This window comes from Clarias gariepinus, chromosome 5 (genome assembly GCF_024256425.1).
Source record: "Clarias gariepinus isolate MV-2021 ecotype Netherlands chromosome 5, CGAR_prim_01v2, whole genome shotgun sequence".
Taxonomy (NCBI): domain Eukaryota; kingdom Metazoa; phylum Chordata; class Actinopteri; order Siluriformes; family Clariidae; genus Clarias; species Clarias gariepinus.
Genome location: NC_071104.1, coordinates 9,262,563 through 9,282,795, shown reverse-complemented (window position 1 = coordinate 9,282,795; position 20,233 = coordinate 9,262,563). Strand labels below are relative to the sequence as shown.

General features: G+C 42.7%; 1 protein-coding gene across 8 annotated transcripts in view; it reads right to left on the bottom strand.

The window, feature by feature from the left end:
* The window catches only part of LOC128524085 (R3H domain-containing protein 1-like), a 41,592-nt gene that overhangs the window by 9,511 nt on the left and 11,848 nt on the right, over positions 1 to 20,233 (bottom strand). Inside the window, exons 1-18 of one of the 8 annotated variants that reach the window (XM_053496400.1) lie at positions 16,871 to 17,145; positions 13,300 to 13,493; positions 12,368 to 12,499; positions 9,139 to 9,174; positions 8,613 to 8,705; positions 7,091 to 7,226; positions 6,884 to 6,962; positions 6,684 to 6,743; positions 6,414 to 6,554; positions 6,092 to 6,200; positions 5,876 to 5,968; positions 5,712 to 5,740; positions 5,431 to 5,484; positions 5,121 to 5,344; positions 3,948 to 4,208; positions 2,551 to 2,729; positions 1,578 to 1,679; positions 278 to 538 (exon numbers count right to left, since the gene is read on the bottom strand). In XM_053496400.1, coding sequence (XP_053352375.1) covers positions 278 to 538; positions 1,578 to 1,679; positions 2,551 to 2,729; positions 3,948 to 4,208; positions 5,121 to 5,344; positions 5,431 to 5,484; positions 5,712 to 5,740; positions 5,876 to 5,968; positions 6,092 to 6,200; positions 6,414 to 6,554; positions 6,684 to 6,743; positions 6,884 to 6,962; positions 7,091 to 7,226; positions 8,613 to 8,705; positions 9,139 to 9,174; positions 12,368 to 12,499; positions 13,300 to 13,419 — 2,109 coding nt within the window. In that variant the 5' untranslated portion in view covers positions 13,420 to 13,493; positions 16,871 to 17,145. Of the gene's footprint in view, positions 1 to 277; positions 539 to 1,577; positions 1,680 to 2,550; positions 2,730 to 3,947; positions 4,209 to 5,120; positions 5,345 to 5,430; positions 5,485 to 5,711; positions 5,741 to 5,875; positions 5,969 to 6,091; positions 6,201 to 6,413; positions 6,555 to 6,683; positions 6,744 to 6,883; positions 6,963 to 7,090; positions 7,227 to 8,612; positions 8,706 to 9,138; positions 9,175 to 12,367; positions 12,570 to 13,299; positions 13,494 to 16,870; positions 17,146 to 20,233 lie in introns of those variants that run through there. The other 7 variants (XM_053496402.1, XM_053496401.1, XM_053496406.1 and 4 more) reach the window with 7 other exon arrangements.

The window sequence follows — 20,233 nt, the reverse complement described above, 5'->3', positions numbered from 1 at the left end:
CATATTTACAAATGTACTGTAAAGCTTCATCTGCTACACATGTCTTCTTCACTGCACATTTGTTGCAGAGTTATACTGTTAGTTACAATAAATACACCTTATTAGTTACTTATCTTTTGCACATTAATCACCATATCCTCATTTAACACATTGTTATTTATTGTAAATAGGCTTGTCTAGTTAGATGCTAACTGCACCTCATTGGGTGTGTACTTGTACTCCAATCTATCTTAATCACTCTAAAGACACTTTTCTATAAGCATAACCTTGAGTGTACCTGCTGCATAGTCTGCTGCATGTAGCCCTGCTGCTGCATCACCGGCTGGTTTACCGGCACCGGGCCTGGCGCGGGAGCCGAGTAGGCTTGGGTTGGCATGCTCTGCCCTGGCGTGGGCACCATGTAGCCGGCCTGCTGAGGAGGAGGAGGAGCCTGGAGCACCATGGAGGACGGATACATGGCAGTGTGCGCATCACGGGCCTCGCCTGACGCCTGTCGCGCCAGGCTCATGTGGCCGAATTGGGTGCTCAGGTTATCTTGCTAGCACACGCGCACACAAACAGGAAAAAAAAGGGGTCAACATTTTTTTTACTTTTATCCCGCCGTATGTGTATCCACTACTTTCTTTTTCTTCCTCGTTCTACAAACAAGCCACTGGATCAGTAAAGTGACTAAGAGAAATATTTTGTCCAGTCATGAGGTGCGAACAAAAAGCGGGCTTCCCTAATGGGATTTAAACAGGGGTTTAATCGCCAATCCATACCAATTTGTTTTCTTTTTGCCAATTAGACGTACACAGGGGCTGTGCTGCGTTTCTATTCGGGTAAAATTTGCTTCGACATCTGTTCCCTGGATTAATTATTCAAAGCACGCCTTTCTCCCTTTTTAATTAGTAATTCAGGGATACTTACTCTTCGAGGGAGGCCAAAAAAAAAAGTTTAAAACGGAAAAAAAACAAAAAAAAAAACAAGATAGGCTGTCACTGAACGGTACAGAAATGAAATTTACTGAACTGTGCAAGAGAATCTCCTTGTGCTGATGTGAAGCCGATGTGTAAACAATGACTAGAGAATATCAACTTCAGAAGATCGGATTAATCTACAACGGGCACAAGAGCAATGAGAGTCATTAGGGGCGGTGGCGTTCTGCCATCCGTTCTACAGGAGAGCTTCTCTATAATTTATTAAGCAGAACGATTCATCAAGAAAGCCGGCTTTAAATTATTACGTTATACTCAAATTCACGACAAAGGAATTCATCATAAAGAAAAAGACGACGACCCCCCCAAAAAAACTTCCTGAATATGTATGTATATATTATACAGCTTAATATGATCTGATGAGGATGGGAAAAAAGTTGTAGATACACATGTTGAAATAGTACACCAGAAACAAACGTGTGAAGTCTTTACTTAGCAAAAAAAAACCCAAACAAATAATAAATAGCATGTGCAATAAAACAAACAAAAGAATAATAATAATTAAAAAAAAAAGTGGGAAGGTTCTGTGTAACAATGCAGAAGATACTACATGACCTCGTTAGGGGAAAAAATGAGAAGGAGAAAAAGAAAGAGTGGTACCACAGTGTACTGTTGGTTAGGGGAGACGGACAGGAGCTGTGGTGGGTAAGACACCGTCGAGTACTGCACAGGCTGAGCAGAGGGCTGGACAGGCCAGAGGGGCTGAGGAAGCAACAGACGATGAGAAGACGAGGGTTTAATCAAAGACGGAGAGAAAAGATGTAAAGATGTCAGAGGAGAAAAATAGCACAGGCGGCTGGATATTCACAAAAAAAAGAAAGAAAGGATTTTAACCTGCAGGGCGTTTAAGTTTAGTGGCTTAGTAGAGGGAATAAAGGGAAAGAAAATCAACACAGAGTAAAGAAGTTAATTGAGCCAATTAGGCGGCTCAATAGGACGACGACGATAAATGTACAGTGATGGGGTTAATTAGAGGTGTGTGTGTGTGTGCGCGTGTTATCTGGGAATCTGACTTGGAGATCAATTTCATTTCAGAGCTCGGCACTCTAAAGATCGATGGGAGAGCTCTGATAGGGGTCGAATTAATTTTACATCTCAGCAATTGATGAGCCTCGAGTTCCCTTCGTCCTCTACCTCGAAGGTCACCCTGGCATTGGGCTTGACGACAGGCATCCGACGTCTGAGCCCATCTAATTTACTAAAATGACCCGTGTGACCTCTGAAGGCTGCTGTTTGGAAACTGAAGTGAGCCGTGGCAGTCGTTGGCCCTGACGGTGACGTGACTGCAGGTTTAATCTCTCCCTAATAGCCAGTAAAATACCCGGGCCAAGCAATTAACGGCTCATCCAGCTGTACGACTTACTGGGTAATCGGTACGTTTTGTCGGCACCGCCCATCATATCTGATTGATGTACCGAAAAAAAGTGTGCACTATCGGTTTACTCTGCTTTTTTTTGCACCAGACAGTAAAAAGATAAGAAAAAAATCCTGCTTAGCTTGTGGGAAGTAAAGAAGGAGCAATGAAACTATTAACTATGCATTTATTAGTCTGAGAGAGACGTCACGATCGTACCTGGGACATGACGTGATTGGTGGTTTGATGTTGGTGGGGGCCGGAAGGTAGGGATGGAGGAGGGGGAGGAGGAGGCGGAGGAGGAGGCGGAGCCAAAGGCTGCTGCGGCCTGGAAGCCTGAGGAGCCACGCCAGGGCTGTAGACCATGGCGCTGCCTTCCTGGTTCACAAAAGGCTGACCTGCAAACATAGGAGGAGAGATTTCTCTCAATCTGGCGTATACATCATATTAAGACTTATGACTGCAATTATCTAACCATTTACATTATATATCCACGCACTTTCTTTTTCCTTACACCTCAATCTCAATACATTTCTGTGTAAAGGATAAATTGTATTGCTTCTAGGATGGACAGCAGATCTTGGATTATAAACTAGCACTTCACATCATAGTGTAAAAAATATGAAAAAATTTATAATGTGTGTAAACATAAAGCTTTTTTTTTTAACAGGTAAACCAGGAAACTATTTTGAACTGAAGTGAAGAGTTGCCGCTTAGGCTTCACTTATTTTATTTCTCGAGATCCAAAATGTCGTTCGATTTCAAATTAAAGTGTGCAGATTTGACTATTTTTTAAACGTTTAATACAGGAACACTTGCATACTTTTTTTTCTTTTTTTTTTTCAGCATTTCAAACCCTCAACCCTTTGAAGTTATCTGGGTCTCCGTGGGCTTTGAATGTTTGCATCGGGATCAATTCTGAAACTCTCGCAGTAAAGGAAAAAAAATTTTCCCGTCTGCCGATTGCTACTTAAAGGGGCAATAAGCAATTACACACCTGGGCTGCTTGTCAAAAAATTTATATATATTAGTGGTGGCGGCGTACAGTCTTGTCGGTCGCATGCATATTTAAAGACGAAATAAGAGTGAGCAGAGCGGACAGGGAATATTTTATGCAGCCGAGTTAACGGGATCCATCACCTCGGCTCGTTTTCAATAACGCACGGAATGGCTTCATTATCCGTTTCGCTGTAACACTTTGGAGGATTTGTTCTGACCAGAGATGTGTCTGGCGGTGGGTTCGGAGGGATTTTAATGGCGTATGAGCTGCCTCATTAGGCAGAGATTCTTAGCAATTTGGGGATGTGCCTTTCATCAGCACTGAATTTACTTACCAAAGGACAAGCGCAAAAAAAAAAAAAAAAAAACTAATAAGAGAATTTTTTTTTTGTGTGTGCAAAAAGTAAAGCATGACTCTACATTTATACCTTCCCTTTAAATCATCCAAATACAGATGGTTAAGACAGTATGTGTGTAAGTAGGGTTAGTTTAGGATACAGACAGACAGACAGACAGACAGACAGACAGACAGACCGACCTTCCTCCTTTAATTGAAACCTCACAAGTAGAGAGAGAGAAATAAACCTTTTTTCACCGATGCCCATGTGAGTACCAACCTGTGTGCGGGTTGAGCAGAATGCTCCCCGGCGGTATTCCCGCCGCTTCCAGGGGAAGCAAATAGTAGCTAGAGTTAGCTGCGGTTGCTGGCGCCACGCTCCTGCCACCCTCACAGGACACACTGCTACTAGTGCTGACGGAAGGATAGACCAAGGGCGCGGGGTGGCCCGTCTGGATTAGGGACGAGGCCGCGGGAGGGGGAGGCAGAGAGCGAGAGAGCGAGCCCGTGGATGAACCTACGCTACTAGAAGAGTCAGAACCTAGGGTAGAAGAAGGGAAGGAGGGAGGAAGGGAAGGAGGTAGCAATGACAGGAAGCCTTAAGCGACAGGTACAGCAGAAATACACCGTGCCAATCATGCTGGAGTTAGAAATAAATTAGAGGCCTTAAGCTTGTGGAATTCACCCGGGAGTTTTGGGTATATTGGACGTCTATTTTTAAGATCCAGTTTGCAAACTATAGATTCCCTATAGATAGTAGGAGCGGTATAATATTCCAAACATGTACGATACGTTTTCTATACTAATTACCTCAGAGACCAGAGCAATGTTAAAAAGGGGGAATTTTTTTAAAAATATTTTAATAGCAGTGAATGACAAGCTAATTAATTTTCTCGGGTCAATTCAGTTTTTAAAATGCTTTATTTTGATAATCTGTCTTAACTCGGGTACAGGATACAGTTACAGAGGGTTCAAATGAACCCGTGTACGCGTTTTTATCTTCTAACGCTTGAGCTCGTTCTGAAACACAGAACAATACGAGCTGAAATTAAACTCGCCGTTGAATTCCTACGGGTAAAAAACAGGCCGACATCCAATACATGAACTCGAGCAACGTGGAGTGAAGAAAAGGTTTTTAAAAGAGAGAATACAGAGTTAGTTGGAGAAAATGCTAATGAAACGCATGCATTAAAACTTTTTACGGCTTTCGCTAAAGACATTTTAATGTGTCTCGTGAGAGGCATGCTGTGAGAATAACGACAGGGAACGAAAGGGGTTGCCCGGTAAACAATTTAGAAAACATATTAAGTAAAAACCTTTGGAAATAATGAAGAGCCATTTTGGATATTTTTGCACATGCCCTTAAGACCAACAAGCTGATCGCAGGAAACTATTTTAAGAGCTTGCTGTGTTTTTGTCGGACCGTGATTGGTGTCGATGGGGCGTCGCTCACCCGTTTTAGAGAGGCGCGAGGCGCTCTTGCCGCTGCTGGAGCTGTCTCCGCGGATGAGCAGCGAGATGCCGCTGAAGCTGCTCGCCTTGGTCATGGCCGGCTTCAGGTTGCGGTTCGAGCTGTCCGAGTCGGTGCTGCTCCACGGCCGGGGCTCCGACGACCGAGCCTCGGTCTCCGAGCTGCTCTGGCGGCTGGTCCCGTTCCCCGAGCGGCCATGTTTCAGCCTGGGACAAAGACGATAACGGAGGGTCTTAAACCAGAGTGGCAAAGTGATGGCGGTATGTTTCGTCGTTAATAACGAACCGGATACCTGAAAATCTGCCGCCTCTGCTGAGTGGTGCTGCAAGCGTCGTCCTCGTGGATCCTGCCAAAGTTAGAAAGCTAGCCTTAATTTCCCCTGAGGCCGGGTCTTAAACAGATCTCAGAGACTTTACGTTAGCAGCTGACGTTTGTGTATGTGGAGCAGAACACATGCACTGGCCACCTGCGCAGCTCTCACAAATCTAGCATCAACGTTATCCCAAAAATAAATAAATAATATATATATTTTTTAATAAATCCATCATCTTGACTATCCATAAACACACTTACCTTTTATCAAGCGGGAAGGTATCCAAACCCTGCAACACAAATCCGCAGTGGTTTTAACGTTCCTATGCATCACCCCAAACTTCTCAAGACAGGTTTATGTTAAGAAGAAAATAAATAAATAAATAAAAAATTGACTGGAATAGGAAAGAAATGATGAATCTCACGTCAGCAAATATTCTCTCTCGTGCTCGTTGGTACTCCTCTTCGCGCTCTTCTATTGATTTACTCCTCCTGTCATCCTTTAACCTCATTCGCATCTGAAAAAAACACAAGCACCTGCTTTTTGATTGTTTATTTATTAATGTATTGAAAAAGAACTGTCATTATTTAATAACCATCACACAAAGATTTCAACAATTCTTTTTTTTCAATGAGCTTACCAAGTTGTCATCTTTGTCCATGCTGGAGTTGTCCCTTTTTAAAATGTAACGTTTCTGGAAATCGTCCGTCTTGTCGTCTTTGATGTGTTCAGAGAACTTCTGATCCGGTCTTAATCAGCAAAAAAAACAAAAACAAATAAAGAAAGAAAGAAGCGCCGGAGCGTTATTCAGATGTATATTCGATATCAGCATCCCCTCAGGCTAAAAATAATCAAATTGCACACCGTTCGATTGTTTCCCTAAAAATGCAATAAAAATAAATAAATAAATACAAATCCAGCATCCGATGTTTGGATCGGAGATGAACAACTCTCACACTCACATTCTTGTATTGCTAGTTTTGTTGATGATCACGCATTTCCCCGTTTGGTCGACGTTGTGGTCTAAGCCGAAGTAAGCAGCTACTCGGTGCAGGAGCATTCTGTGGTACGAGGTCATGGGGGGAAACTTTCTTCTCTGGCTACTAGAACGGAATAAATAATAAAGATTCCCTATAACCATCATTAGGTGTTCAATTTATCTATTCCCTCCCTTTAAAAAAAAAAACAGTCACTTGCAAAACAATGGCTGCCCAAGGGTGCCATTAACTCACTCGTTGTTACTGATGAAGTCGAGGATGTCCTGTTCCAGCTTCAGCAGCATCATTCTGTCCCTGGATTACACAAATTTCAAAGTTACTACTATAACAGGTTTTTTTTGCCCTCAAGAGGTGAATAAAATGACGCCTGAATTCCTTACAGAGACACACACAAAAAAAAAAGGTTCACTGCAGAAAATCAAGGATTTACAAACCTGGGGTTGTTTTTCAGTGTGTTAACCAAGAACTCATGCAGATCAATGCCAGTGGAGTCTGTGTATTCTTGACTGGAATCTTTAAAAAAGAGAGTGCACAGGTCTGAGAGACAGGTCTTGTGCACTTTCACAATATCAAAAGATTGATCATCGCAAACAAAATGTAAAAAAATAAATAAATTATAATTTAAACATATGCATGCACACCTCTCGACAGCATTTTGCGTTGCATGTTCTCCAATTTTTCCAACTTGTCCAGATTTTTCTCTCGTTCATCCTCGTTTTTACTGGCTGGAGTGTCGTCTCTGTCGAATGACCGAGAGAGCTTGATCTGAATCTCATCCTGTAAAATGAAAAAAAAAATAAATAAAAAAAAAAAAAAAAAAAAAAAATATATATATATATATATATATATATATATATATTATAATAATAATAACTGGGATAGGATAAACTCGCAGGTTTTACTTTTGACGATCAAGCAAAAAATAATAATGTTCGTCCATGACGCATCGGGTCATCTAGGATACTTTTGCAAACATCACCATAATTCAAGCCAAAAAAAAAAAAAGAAAAAAAAAAAAAAACCACTTCAGCAATTTCGCTGTGCCTTTCGACCACCAAAGGAAAACCGGACATTTACAAGCCGATATCTTTACGCGCTGTTTGTTTAAATACACCATGTTGAAATTCAAGCCTCAAAAACTGATTACATTTTACTCATTGATTTATTTATTATTTTTGCGACTTGCAAAAAAAAGAAAAAAAAAAAAACCCTGACAAAGCCCAGGCACCCTGACGAGAGGCTTTTGGTTCGAGTCTTTTCTTCTTCCTCAGGCTCACTGCCTTCGCCTCCTTTGGAGTGGCTTGGGCTAACACCCTCCCAGGCACAAACACACACACATCGCTTCCCCCTCTCTCTACCACTTCCCTTCCCAATTTCCTTTGATTAACAGCACGGCAAATAAAGGAGTCCATTTCGCTTTTCAAAACCCAGCACAAAAGTAAAAACAAAAGAGGGCAGACGCGCGACGTGACGCCCAGAGAGGCGTGGAGGGGTTTCTAAGGCGCTTTCTTTAACAGGGAAACGGGAGACCGGGAGTGTTTTCGCGCTGAGAATAGGAAAGAGTTGAGAGTTTTGGCCTCATGGAATTGAAATAATAAAAAAAAAAGCCTAGAGAAACTATAGCTAAAACTAACACAGCTTCAAGGAAACCCACTGCTTTAAAGTCAGCCTCGGTGATTAATTATTGAGCGCGCCCCTCAGATGTAAAGTGAGGAGCTTGCTTTTTTTTTTTTTAACTGCCTTTAAGAATTTTATGGAAATCCTTGAATTTTGTCATTTTATGCATTTTGAAAAGCTTAGCTGTAAAAACCAAAATCTTTAAGAAAAAAAAAAAAAAAAAACCACACACACCGCTTTAGTAAATAACAGATTGACAGCATAACATTCTGCTTGGGTGAAATGTGTTTAAAAATCATGATAAATTGTTCTGTTAAAATCGCATTTGATCCATAAGCATTTCCAAATACACAGGGTGAGGAGAGGGGGAACAAAAAAAAAAAAAAAAAAAATTTGTTTGTTCCCACCAAATAAATCTTAAGTGGTTTCAGGAGAAAAAGAAGAAGAAAAAAAAAAAAAGAATTACAAAATAAGACGAGCATGCACTCGGTGAGATGAGCCTGTAAAAGTGCGAGAGGCGTTTCCGCAGCCCTATAAAAGGTTTACCTGATGTTCTGGAGGCAGTTCAGAGGTAATTGGGGGAGGAGAGGGTTCTTCACAAATGGCCAGGCTCCGAACTAACTTTAACTTTGCATTAGACTGGGGGAGAGTAGTGAGGGTTAGAGAGAGAGAGAGAGAGAGATAGACAGGTCAGGATGTACACAAAACCACTGCAGGTTTCATTTCCACAAACGGATGCAGATGAACTCCTGGGAAATAAACTACAGGATGTGTTATTACTTCTTTTTTTTTTTAGTAGGATGGAATGAAAAAAAAAAACAAGACTGGTGTGATTTTCAGTTCTCAAGGACGACACCTTGTCCGGGCACACACAGTTTAAGTAGTGGCTCCTGAGCCTTTGAAAATCATGCAGGTATTCATGCAGGTGATCTTGCTTTTTACACACGTTCACAGAAAGGATTAAAAAAAAAAACGAGCGGTGCTTCACGATGCACAGGAAAAAAATGCAAAAAAATTACATTTAATGATGCGGACTCATTTACAGCAAAACGCATGCCTCTTGCCACTGTACCTTGGGCCGTTTTGCGTTCTGTCCAGGTATTTGCCGCTGTACGGTAGGCAATGAGACAGACAGACAAACAAACAAATAAATAAATGGGGCACATGAATAGTGCTGCTGAACCGTCCCCATCTGTCACATCATCATACTGAATGAGATGCTACACAGAGACAAATTCAAGGCTGTACGTTACATCCTGCTCAAAACCATTCTTTACTAAAAACTTACATTTTTAGAAATAAATGGTTTGAAGGTTCCCTTTTATTAAAAGTTTAGTAACACAACGTGAAAACCGGTGCACACGTTATGGATGAAAGTTTGTGTACACCAAAAGCAGCTGGTTGGACATGCCTTCCAGATCCTATCTGCCTTTAGGTGTATTAATAACCTCAGCTAAATTTTTTGGCTTGTTTTACTTCAGCTAAAAGCACGTTAGCGAGGTCGGGTACGTATTCCTGAGTTGGATCGGTGCTCCAGTTCATCCCGGAGGTGTTGGTGGAACCAGGGCACTTGGAGTTCTTTCAGAGCATGATTTGTGTGTGCCGTTATGTTGGAACAGGTTTGAGCCTTATTTCACAAAGTGACTGTATTAAACCTGTAAGACTACCGCGCACAAAAATATGTTTTAGACAAATCGCATGCTTCTAGCTATGTGGACACCATATGGTTTTAGGGAAGGAAGGACATAGGGGTAGTGCGATTAATCACAATTGAAAGAATGTTTAAACTCTATTATTATTACTGTTATTATAAATAAATCAATATTTATTTTTTTTTAATTGGGCTTTCTGGGACAGTCTTTCCTAATTAAAGATTCCACCACCTTGTTGCGTCTGTTAGACGGGCCAAAGTCATGTGACTACACACGCAAAAGTATGGTTTAAAAAAAAAAAAAAAAAAAAAAAAAGGATCAGAATTCAAAATTAATAAATAAATAAATTGACATGAGCATTATTATATTGACTACATTTACATTTTGACATTTGGCAGGCGCCCCCTTATCCAAAGTGGGTGAGGGTTAAAGGCCTTGCTCAAGGACCCAAGATTTGTAACTTGGTAGTTGTGGCATTTTGAACTGTAGTCCAATGCCTTAAACATGGGCCAACCCTGACACGATTAGAGGCTCTGGAGGTTAGATTTGATTAATTTTTTATTTAATTGCCCAGCTACACTAAATATGGGTGTGACGATCAGGTGTGAACAAAGTTCCGGGATAAGAAGTGTCTCATCTCAAGTGCAGAACCTTTTTAGATTTTGGGAGTCTCGATCACGTTAATATTAAATGTATTTCAGGTACAATTTCACAGAGTCATATTACAACAGGTTTCGTATCTCAGCGATGGAAACTTAGGAACTGACCCACGAGTACGTTGTGGTGACGCACCAGGGCACAAACTGCTTACTACACTGGTACTTCTGCCGTGTTCACTCATACACACACGACTATAAAAAATGAAGTAACTATCCAGAACTGAATAAATCAAATATTTTGGCCTGAGTCGACCAATTAGGGTAATTTATACATAAATATATAAGTTTATATAATATATAACAAACTGTACACCACCACTGTGAAACCCGCAGGTCATAAACATTTTACTCAGCCACCTTTGAATTCGTCTGCATTCAAGCACTTTCGCTTGAACGTGAAACCCAAATACATACGAATAACTGAAGAAAAAAAAAACAAGGGAATGAAAAAGAGGGAGGGTGTTACTTCTCTATATAAAGAACAGTTATTTGCACAAATGTGTGTGAAATACAAAAGACTCGTTCTTCAAAATTCCACCTGGAGATGTGTGAGAAAATGTGTGTGAATTGTTTAAACTCCCATGTGGAGCTGAGAGAGACGGCGGCTCACGCTGCCTGTCCTCTGTTCTGCTTCTCCTCCATCGCGCCGTTGTTCAGACAGCGGCCCTACGAAATTATGACGGATGCTTATGCGGCTTTAATTGGGTATCGGACGTCTCCTGGTCCCTGGCGCTGGCGTCGAGCCACGTGAAGAACTCGGGTGAAAAATCGCCATGGGAACACAGATGTTGTGCGAATCTGCCGAGAGTGAGTGGGGGCGGGGCGGCATCGGAAAAAAAAAAAAAAAAAAAAAAAAGTGTGCATGCTGCAAGAAAAAAGGAGCAGGTAGTGCTGCTTTGTGCACACCGAGGGAGCAAAGACTTGTAAGAGAGGGGGAAAAAAAAAGCAAAGGGAGAAAGGAGGGTGGGAGAGAAAGAGACAGATGGCCATAAAGCCACTTGCTGTGATTTCCCCCTCCCCAGCTCTGAGGGTAAGACAGAGGAAGCGTGAGGATAAGCTCGAACTGGCTGGTCAGACGCTCCTTTGCTTCTGATGCTGCTTGAATTCTGGGCGAGTGTCTCTGTTCGAGGGAGACGATTTGGGCGGCGGAATGAAAAGAGGACAACATGAGCAAAATGTCAGCACACAAAAAAAAAAAAAAAAAGAGAGAAAATATAAATATATCAAGCTGTCAGTCAGCTGACAGATAAATTTATAAATATATAATGAAAATAAAAGACAGTTGTGTAACCTTCAAAAGTGTGAACCCTTCAAACCCGCACTGGGCTGAGGTGGATCCATTTCAGCTGGTTCTCATAACACAATTACATTACGATTGATTGCCCCCACCCCCTCGTGCACCCGGGCTTGTATCAGAACAATCGTTTGCACCGATTTCGTTTCTCTGACCTCTCTACTTCAGAAGATTCGTTCCATACGAAGCTCCAGGCGCGATTCCTTTGTTCGAGGTACGGCGATAATCATGACGGTCGATACGTGATTGATCATGGGGTGAAAAGAACCTGAGAATATTGCTTGAGTTTTTTTTCTCTCTCTCTCTGTACAGCAGAATCAAATTGTGGAGTGTGTGTGCAATCGCTCAACGGGAATTCAATAAGGTGTCTTATCGGGGGGTGGTACAGAAGGCTGGTACCGGCTGCGAAGAACGTGATCTCGTGTACGGTTTGATGTCGTGTAATTATTCACGCTCGGGCCAGTGTGCAAAAGGCAGCTCGACTCCTCATGGGATTATAAGCACATCAGTAATGTTTAAGTTTAAACAGGAAGGAGAAAATAGGAAAAAAAAAGAAAAAAAAAGCGCTTTGTATTAATTCGACATTGCTTATCCTTTGGATCTATCCCATTCCTAACCGTTATATCTGAAACGTTCTGCGCTGCAGGAAATGAAAGTCACCTCTTTGACAGCGGTGGACTTTTATTACGACTTTACCTGAGTTTCGCTCTTATCCTCGCAGCAGTTCTCGTCCCCGTCGGGCTCCACGGGCTCTCTGCTCGGGCCGTCGCCCCCTGGCGCGGAGCCGGTTTCCTTCACCTCCAGACCTCTCATGGCTTCGTTCGTCTCCTTTACAGTGACAGGATCAGACATCCTCATTAGAGAAGGCTACGTGGAGCGTTTACCGGGAGCTTGGGACCTGCGGGATATTAGATATTAGATGTCTGGACGTCAGACTGATTTAAGACTGATCGCGGCTTTCAACATGGGAAATGGTTTTAAAATCTGAAAAAAAGAAAGAAAAGAAAATCTGCTTTCGTTAAAGCCTCCAACTGCGCAAACGACGTGGAATAAACATCTGAAAGCGCAAAACTGTAACAACGTTAAATCGCGTTGTTTCTAGAACTCTAACGAGGAGAAAACTCTGCCTCAAAAGGTAAGCATTTTTTTAATACACTCGTCAGTGTGTCGCCGAAAGCGAAACTTCCAAGAGCAGTGACCTCTACGACAAGGGCAATTGCAGGGTTTACACGACCCCTAGGTCACCTTCATTTATTACCCCATAAATCACCTCCCGCCACTTCAGGCAGAGAAAAAAAAAAAAAAAGAAAAAAAGAATAAAAAAAAAAACTAATTTGTATTCTGTCAATCTCAGACTTCCATTAGCACATTTGAGGCGTGTGAGGTTCAAACCCACGTGACGCGCCGCGTCCCACTGAGACTTTTGGAGCACTGACAGATCGCGCAGATGGTCTTCGAAGCCACGAGCTGTTTTCTGTTCGCTCTACCTTTGCAAAAATTAAATAACTAAATAAATAAATAAAATTATAAATTCCGCTCTACTGCTCCCTGTCCTGTCCGCACGCCTGACCTGAGATTCACAATGCTTGATTGCATTAATTTATGAATTTATTAATTATTATTTTTACCCAATGTTCTGGTGCGTGCTGGGCCTGTGGTGGCGCCGCCCTGGCGTCCCTTTCAGTGGCGCTGTGGACCAGGTCGTCGCTTGTGCTGAGCGTACTGGAAGCCCTGAGGAAGAGGCCCATGTCCCTGTCACCAGCACTGGCTCCAGATCAGAACAGCGCTGGCCGCAGACAAGGCGCTCATGCCCTTCAGGAACCTGCAGACCAAGAAGAAAAAAAAAAAAAAAAAAAAAGGAGACAAAACATAAGCCGGGGATTGCTCTGGATTCTAAAGTCAGATGGACCTCATTTCCTTTATAGAGACCACACTGTGTAAAGCTAAAAACTGAAAAGATGTCTCTGCCCCCAAAGGCCGGACTCCAGCAGGTGGCCAGGCGCGTATCCGCTTTCTTTCATAACCCGCTGAGATACCGGACGGCGAGACACTACGTGATGATTTCTATAACAATTATCGGTAAACATTGCGGCGTGGTCTGTGGACATGCGGGTTGGGGGGGGCGCGGCTATCGTTTGAAATCGCTGTACTTTATTCCTGAGGAGACCAGAGATCAAAAGGGACGTGTTTGGAATCGGAGGGCACGGCATCGGCGAGGCCCGAGCGCTACGGCGTCGCGCATTTATCACGCTAATGTGGCTTAGGCGTCTGCTCCTGCATTATTTAAGAGGCTGATGGACCTGGCTGATTGGGATTCATGAGATCTGGAGCCTGAGGGTGGGAGAGCCAGCGTGTGCTCGAAAGGAGCGGAGGGGAGGGGGTTTGATTTTGTCATTGCAAAAAGGACAGGTGCAAAAAATAAATAAATAAAATAAGAGAGCATGGCCACCCACTCACACATCTTTATGCACACAACTCCCTGGGAAAACGAGGATAATAAAAAAATGGAGAAAAATAAATAAATAGAAAAAAAAAAAAAATAAATCACCGGGCGCAAGATAGCCGTCAAACCCGGAGCTCTGCAGAGTGCTCTCCACCCCTCCTGAGTTCTTTTCTTTTCCTCCCTTTTTCCTTACTTTTTTCTCAAAGACATGTCCATCTGGACACACGAAAAAACCAGAGAGTGACAGCTCGCTCGCTCGGCTCTCGGAACTCGTTTTCAAGGATGCAGATGAGAGAAGTGAGAGAGAGAGAGAGAGAGAGAGAGAAAGAAACAACTGCTGCAAAACCATGCAGGTCAACATAGGGAAAGGGGGGGGCTGCCGCCGACATCTCCCTGAGAGCCAGGCTGCATATTTTCACTCTGTACTTCCCTTTCAAAAAAAAAAAAAAAAAAAAAAAAAAAGAATCCATTTAACGTATTCATGCTGTGAATGTGAGTCGAGCAAAGGTGTTCAGGCACAGAGTTTAGCACGTAACCTGGATTTCTTGACTCTAACCTCAGAGAGCACTCCCAGGCTTATAAAGACTAGGAAAAAAGAAAAAGAAAAAAAGATAAAAAAAAAAGGAAGGAAGGGCGGTTTTGCAGATATAACAAAAAAGTGTCGAAGTACAGAAATAATCCTTCACCTTGAATGGAAAAGGAAGCACCAATCAAATTGATATAAATTTACAAATAAAACACTAATTTTAATAAACAATTTAATAACGTCCAAGAGGAGATCGATACTAACGTAATTAAGATTAAGTGTTTGTCTGAAAATCATCATGAGGACAATCATATTTAGTGTTAAAAAAATGGATAGCCTTTTAAGAAAGAAGGTAAGGAAAAGGATTTTTAGTTTTTTTTTTTTTTTAAATCAAAGTATATAATGTTTTGTAAAAGCTGGAGGAACAACCGCAGAGCCGTGTCCAAATCGAGAGCTAATTGGCCGCCGCGTGTCATTCGAATCGACACGCCGGTTGCGTCTGAAAACAGACTTGTAGCTCATTTAGGTGCTTGTAAAAAAAAAAAAAAAAAAAAGGGGAAAGAAAGGAAGAAAGAAGCACGCCGTTTCGAGTGGTGAAATGGAGATGAACCGAAATCGGTGTCTATGACTGACTATGAGAGAGAATGCGAATGTGAGACAGAGAGAGAGAGAGAGAGAGAGAGAGAGAATCTGTGCGTGTGTCTGTGTGCGAGAGAGAGAGAAAAAAAAAAAAAAAAAAGAGTGCACGTGTGTATGCTTGACTGCTTGTGAATTCCGTCTGCTTTACGAGGGTTGAATCAATCTTTGGTGATGTGAATGAAACGGAGACGGTGTTGCGGCGACCTGCCGTATGTAAAGCGAGACGAGTGTTAGCCTGTTACCGCGGCACCTGACTATTGTCGTCTTGCGGCGGTTTTGAGTGAGCGCTATTCGAGCACTCTTACAAAAGTGAAGAACAGAATGGAGTAAATTATAAACAGGAAACTCCTAAGCAGAAAAAAGAAAAGAAAAAAAAGATCTTCCTTTTTTTTTTTTTGTTTAACACATTTACATGTCATGGCTGTAGGAGCCACAATCCTAAGATCGCTCCTGGGCTTCACCAACATAAACCCTTGTCTGATTATTATTTTCGCAGACAATTATATTTCTCGTGAGTGGCAGCAGAGCTAGGCAAAAAAAGGGGAAGAAAAATAGCAAAAAAGGAAACTGCTCGAGAGTGTTGTCGTAGATTAGTTTCTGAAGTGCGACAATAACGCGGTTTGAGAGTCGAAGGTGAGAAACGGCGTGCGTTTAAGAGCACGGGTTGTAAAGAAATGAGAATGACAGATTTCAGAGATTTAATTTTTTTTTTTTTAGGAAAGACTGTAGGTCTGCATTTAAATAAATAAATAAAAATCAGTACTGAAGATGTCACTTGCTGCCACCTTCTGTGAGAAAACGCTGCCATCTGTTTCCTGACTTACTGAGGGGCGAAGCGCAAAGAGGACGCTTTTTTACCCAAACACTAATTTAATGAAATTGCTTAAAGGTAGAAACCTCTCAGAGTACCATCATTCCCTCCTTCATTATTTGCACGCACACACACTCCAAAATTGAAATTCATTCATTCATTCATCTTTGAAACCAAGGACCATTGTCGTTAGTCAGCTCATGAACACACACTGATCATCGTACTGCTCGCTCAGATCATTTCAACAATTTAAAAAAAGAAAAAAAAAAAAAAATACTGATAATTCACAAGAGCTTGTGCGCCCTGGACTGAAAATCACGCTGTGGATGTACACCCTGCTATGAAAGCCACCAACTCCGCGCTACCTCTCCAGTGTAAACGTCTTGAACCGTTTCACACACACATCAAATGTACAACTATTGCAGCAGCATGGCACGGCGTGCCGAATGCTCAAATAACAGTGTTTTAAAAAAATGAATAAAGGATCTCGACATGGGAGAAAATAAAGCGCTGTGAAACATGTAAGCTGCAGAGACGAAAAGACAATGAAAGTCCAAACAACAAATTATTCTAGCAAAAAAAAAAAAAAAAAAAAGCAAAAAATGTTTGCTCTAAAAACATGCCGCGTTAAACAGGCGTTAATTCTCATTGCAGACATCGCAGACATAACATCATGGAGCAAGTGAATAAGTTCGTTTTGACTTTGTCTCCAGCATTACCTGCAGTCTCCAGCACCCGTACGATATGGATGCACACGCGTGCGTGCGCGTACACACTCACCTGCCACATCGTAGCCTCCATTATTTCCACTGGTCAGAGGTTTAGTTTCCATAGTACCACAGGATGCATTGGCTGTGCCGGCTGCCGCGTCGAGCGAGCTCCCCAAAAGCAGCCCCCCTTTCGCTCGCACGCAAGCTCGGTCGGTCTCCCTCTCTGTCTTCTACTTGCTTGCACTCAACTCTCGCGCTTTCTCTTGCTATCTCTCTCTTTCTCTCTCGGTCTCTGTCTCTCTTTGCGGCGCTAGCTCCGTCTGTGCCTAAGTGCAGGAGCCCATGGTTGAGCCTCTCGCCCCGGAGCCTCGGAGACAGCGGCAAATCAACGGCCGGACGGCGTGATGTCAGCAACGCGCTCAGCCAGTCAGAGCGCATGGCTCGGCTCGGAGGCACGTCACTGGCTAAATTGAGCTCTTCATTAGCGAAACAGCCGCAGCCTCGGGGTGTCGGGAGGAGCAGTGGGTGGTTTACTCTCCCACCAACCCCCACCTACCCCCCTCTTTTTTTTTGGAAGACAGAGAGAGAGGGGGGAATAAAAAAAAAAAAAACCCTCACCATATCCTGACTTGGTGTGTGTGTATGCGTATGTGTCAGAAAAAGTGCACCTCAGCAGAGGTTGGGTCATACACCATCATACAGACGGGAGGGGTAGGATTGAGGGGGGTGAGAGGAGGAAAAAAAACAAAAAAAAAACTGTGAATTACGGTGTTCAGAAATCTGGAAGGGGGGAGGGGGGGGGGGGGCGTCGAGTGGTCCACTCAGCGCGTGAATAAAATAAGTTCATTAAAAAAAAAAAAAAATCTAATAATGATGAAGTTGCTCTCATTCTGGAAATCAGGTGCAGCCTGAAGGTCTACACTGAACCATTCAAAAATACAATTTTACTTCTTATTCTTTTTAGCAAAATAAAATGCAAAGAAAAAAAGAGAAGAAAGAAAAATCCTGGATTGAGGGCGTTAATGAGCGACCGAAGCCACAGCAACCATTCAGAAATAAAAAACTCCAGGCTCTTATTCGTTGTCGTGAACATGGCGATAAAGCAAAAATCAGCCCAGTCCTGGTCCTGATGCAACTTACTCATGTTTTCCCCTCTGACTGGTACCATTGAGCAACATACAGCTCGCACGCCAACGCCCCCCCCCCCTTCTCCGACTGAAGCCGTTTCGACTGTAAACAAGCGCGACACGCGAGCGAGCGGCCTCCCTGCATTCCTCTCACTTCTTTGATGTACGGCGCGTTTTTCTCCACGGGAGGTCAGGACAGCGGGTCCTGAGATGGCTACGGAGGTGCGCCTGGGAGACAAACGCGCGTTCCTTTGGCTGCACCTCCGCTGATGACATCCGTCCGCAATAAACCCTTGGAGCCCTGACACGGAGGAACGGGGGGGGAAAAAAATGAAAAGAAAAAGCGGCAGTGTTCATTAAATTTGTTTACGTTATCCTGCGATGGTGCCACAAACTCAGCAGAGATTCCGTCTGTCAATAACGGATTCGCTGGTAATAACGAGATGATGAGAAAGTTCTGGGACTTGATTGAATGACAGGGGAAAGAAACGACAGCAGGGAGGGGGAGAGGTGGTATAAGATGCATTTGTTCTGCCCCTCTTCCATGTAATTTTATTGGTGAATTAGTCCCGGCAGGCCTGAGCCGCTGATTAATTCTACTTGTTCGCTTTGCTCAAGCTTGGGATTTAATCACATGATGCCGCTCAGGTAACGCCCCCACGACCCCCTAAAAAAAAAAAAATTACAGTATTCCTAATCTTTAAGGGAAAGAGATACAAGCTGGACCTATAAGAGTTCGGGTAAAGAGAGAGAGAGAGAGAGAGAGAGAGAGAGCGCAGACTGACAGGCACGCACAGAGGCATGAACGATACACGGGTGGTCAAGAGACGTCAACGCATCAGCACACTGCCGACAACTGTTGTGTAACCTTCTTGAAAAAAAATTAAACAAAACAGATGAAAAGGAAAGAACGAATCGGGGAGTCTCATGAGGACAGTCGTGGTCTGTGTCAGCATGGTTTCACACTCACGTTAGGTTACTCGCAAGCAAGGTGCTGAAGAAAAAAAAAACTGATTTAAGACGCTTAGGAAACGATCACGTGTAGACCTTTTTCTATTTATGACGTAGGTTGCGTCACGTCAACAAATCCTCCACAGAACTCCGCGTAGTAAATTCCATCACCGTATTGATTGTGGTACGGATCGGTTATAGAGGCTACAGATCACGGAATCGAAGTATGTTTTTACAAAGAAAACATGCTCGTCACCTAGGATACGTCCTCGCACCTCCATGGTAAAGGGATCGAATCCCTCACACGGTCTGTGTTTGTGTGTGCGAGGGGGCTAGTTTGCATGTCCGCCTTGTGCTTAGCGGGTTTCGTCCTATAGTCCAGTAACAGGTGGTGACTGGCGTTTCCAAGTGTATGACTTGGAGTGAGCCACAAGTCAGGACGGTGCATCATGGGTCAATGGATGTTTTTCTCTACTCGACATTTACAACATCAATAATCGTTTAAATCAGAACGAGGCAGAATAAACAGAACGCTTAAAGTACAGTTGTGTAAAAAGTCTAGACATAAGACCTGACACCACTTACAATATGTACCTGATGTCTGCGTAACCAGCAGGTTTTATTCTTATTGCAATACGCTTAAATAACATACACCTTTGTTATTCAAGGGGAAAAAAAAAAAAATGAATAAATAAATAAACAAACAAACATTCGCCCTTGCTGTGACCCTGTCTGTGTCGCTTGCAAAATCCAATCTGGTCGTCTCCCGGTTACAGTGATAATACCACACAAATCATACAAACATGTCAAGAAGAAGTGGTCAAAAACACAACGTGAATATACAAAGTGTAAAAATAAAAAAACAACAGAAAAGCCTTCTCCAGTCTCTGAAACATGGACAGATCCATCACTATTTATCTCAAAGCTCTGACGTCCTGCCCAGGATTCTGTTTAGCTTTATATCTACTCGAGCTGCCTACAAAGTAGAAGCTGATCTAATGTGAGAACGTTAAAGTAGTTCGGAAACAAAAGGAGGCGTGTGTATGACTTCTTGAGAAGTTTGGACAAGTGAAAAGTTAGTTTTTTTATTTCTTTTCACACGACACAAGGAAGATGTATTACTCTAGATCAGGGTGGCATCTCTGGATATCCGGTTATATGTTTTAGTGAGAGGTTATTGCACAGAGGAAGGACGAGAGAGATGTAACAGTTATTGCTGAGCACTAGAGACGGGACTCACCACAGATGATCCGATGCAATCTTGTCACCTATACCTAAGTTTCTTTTCAGATTATATCTGTTTTGCAATATTACATGGATCATGATTTTGTAAAAAAAAAATATATATATATATT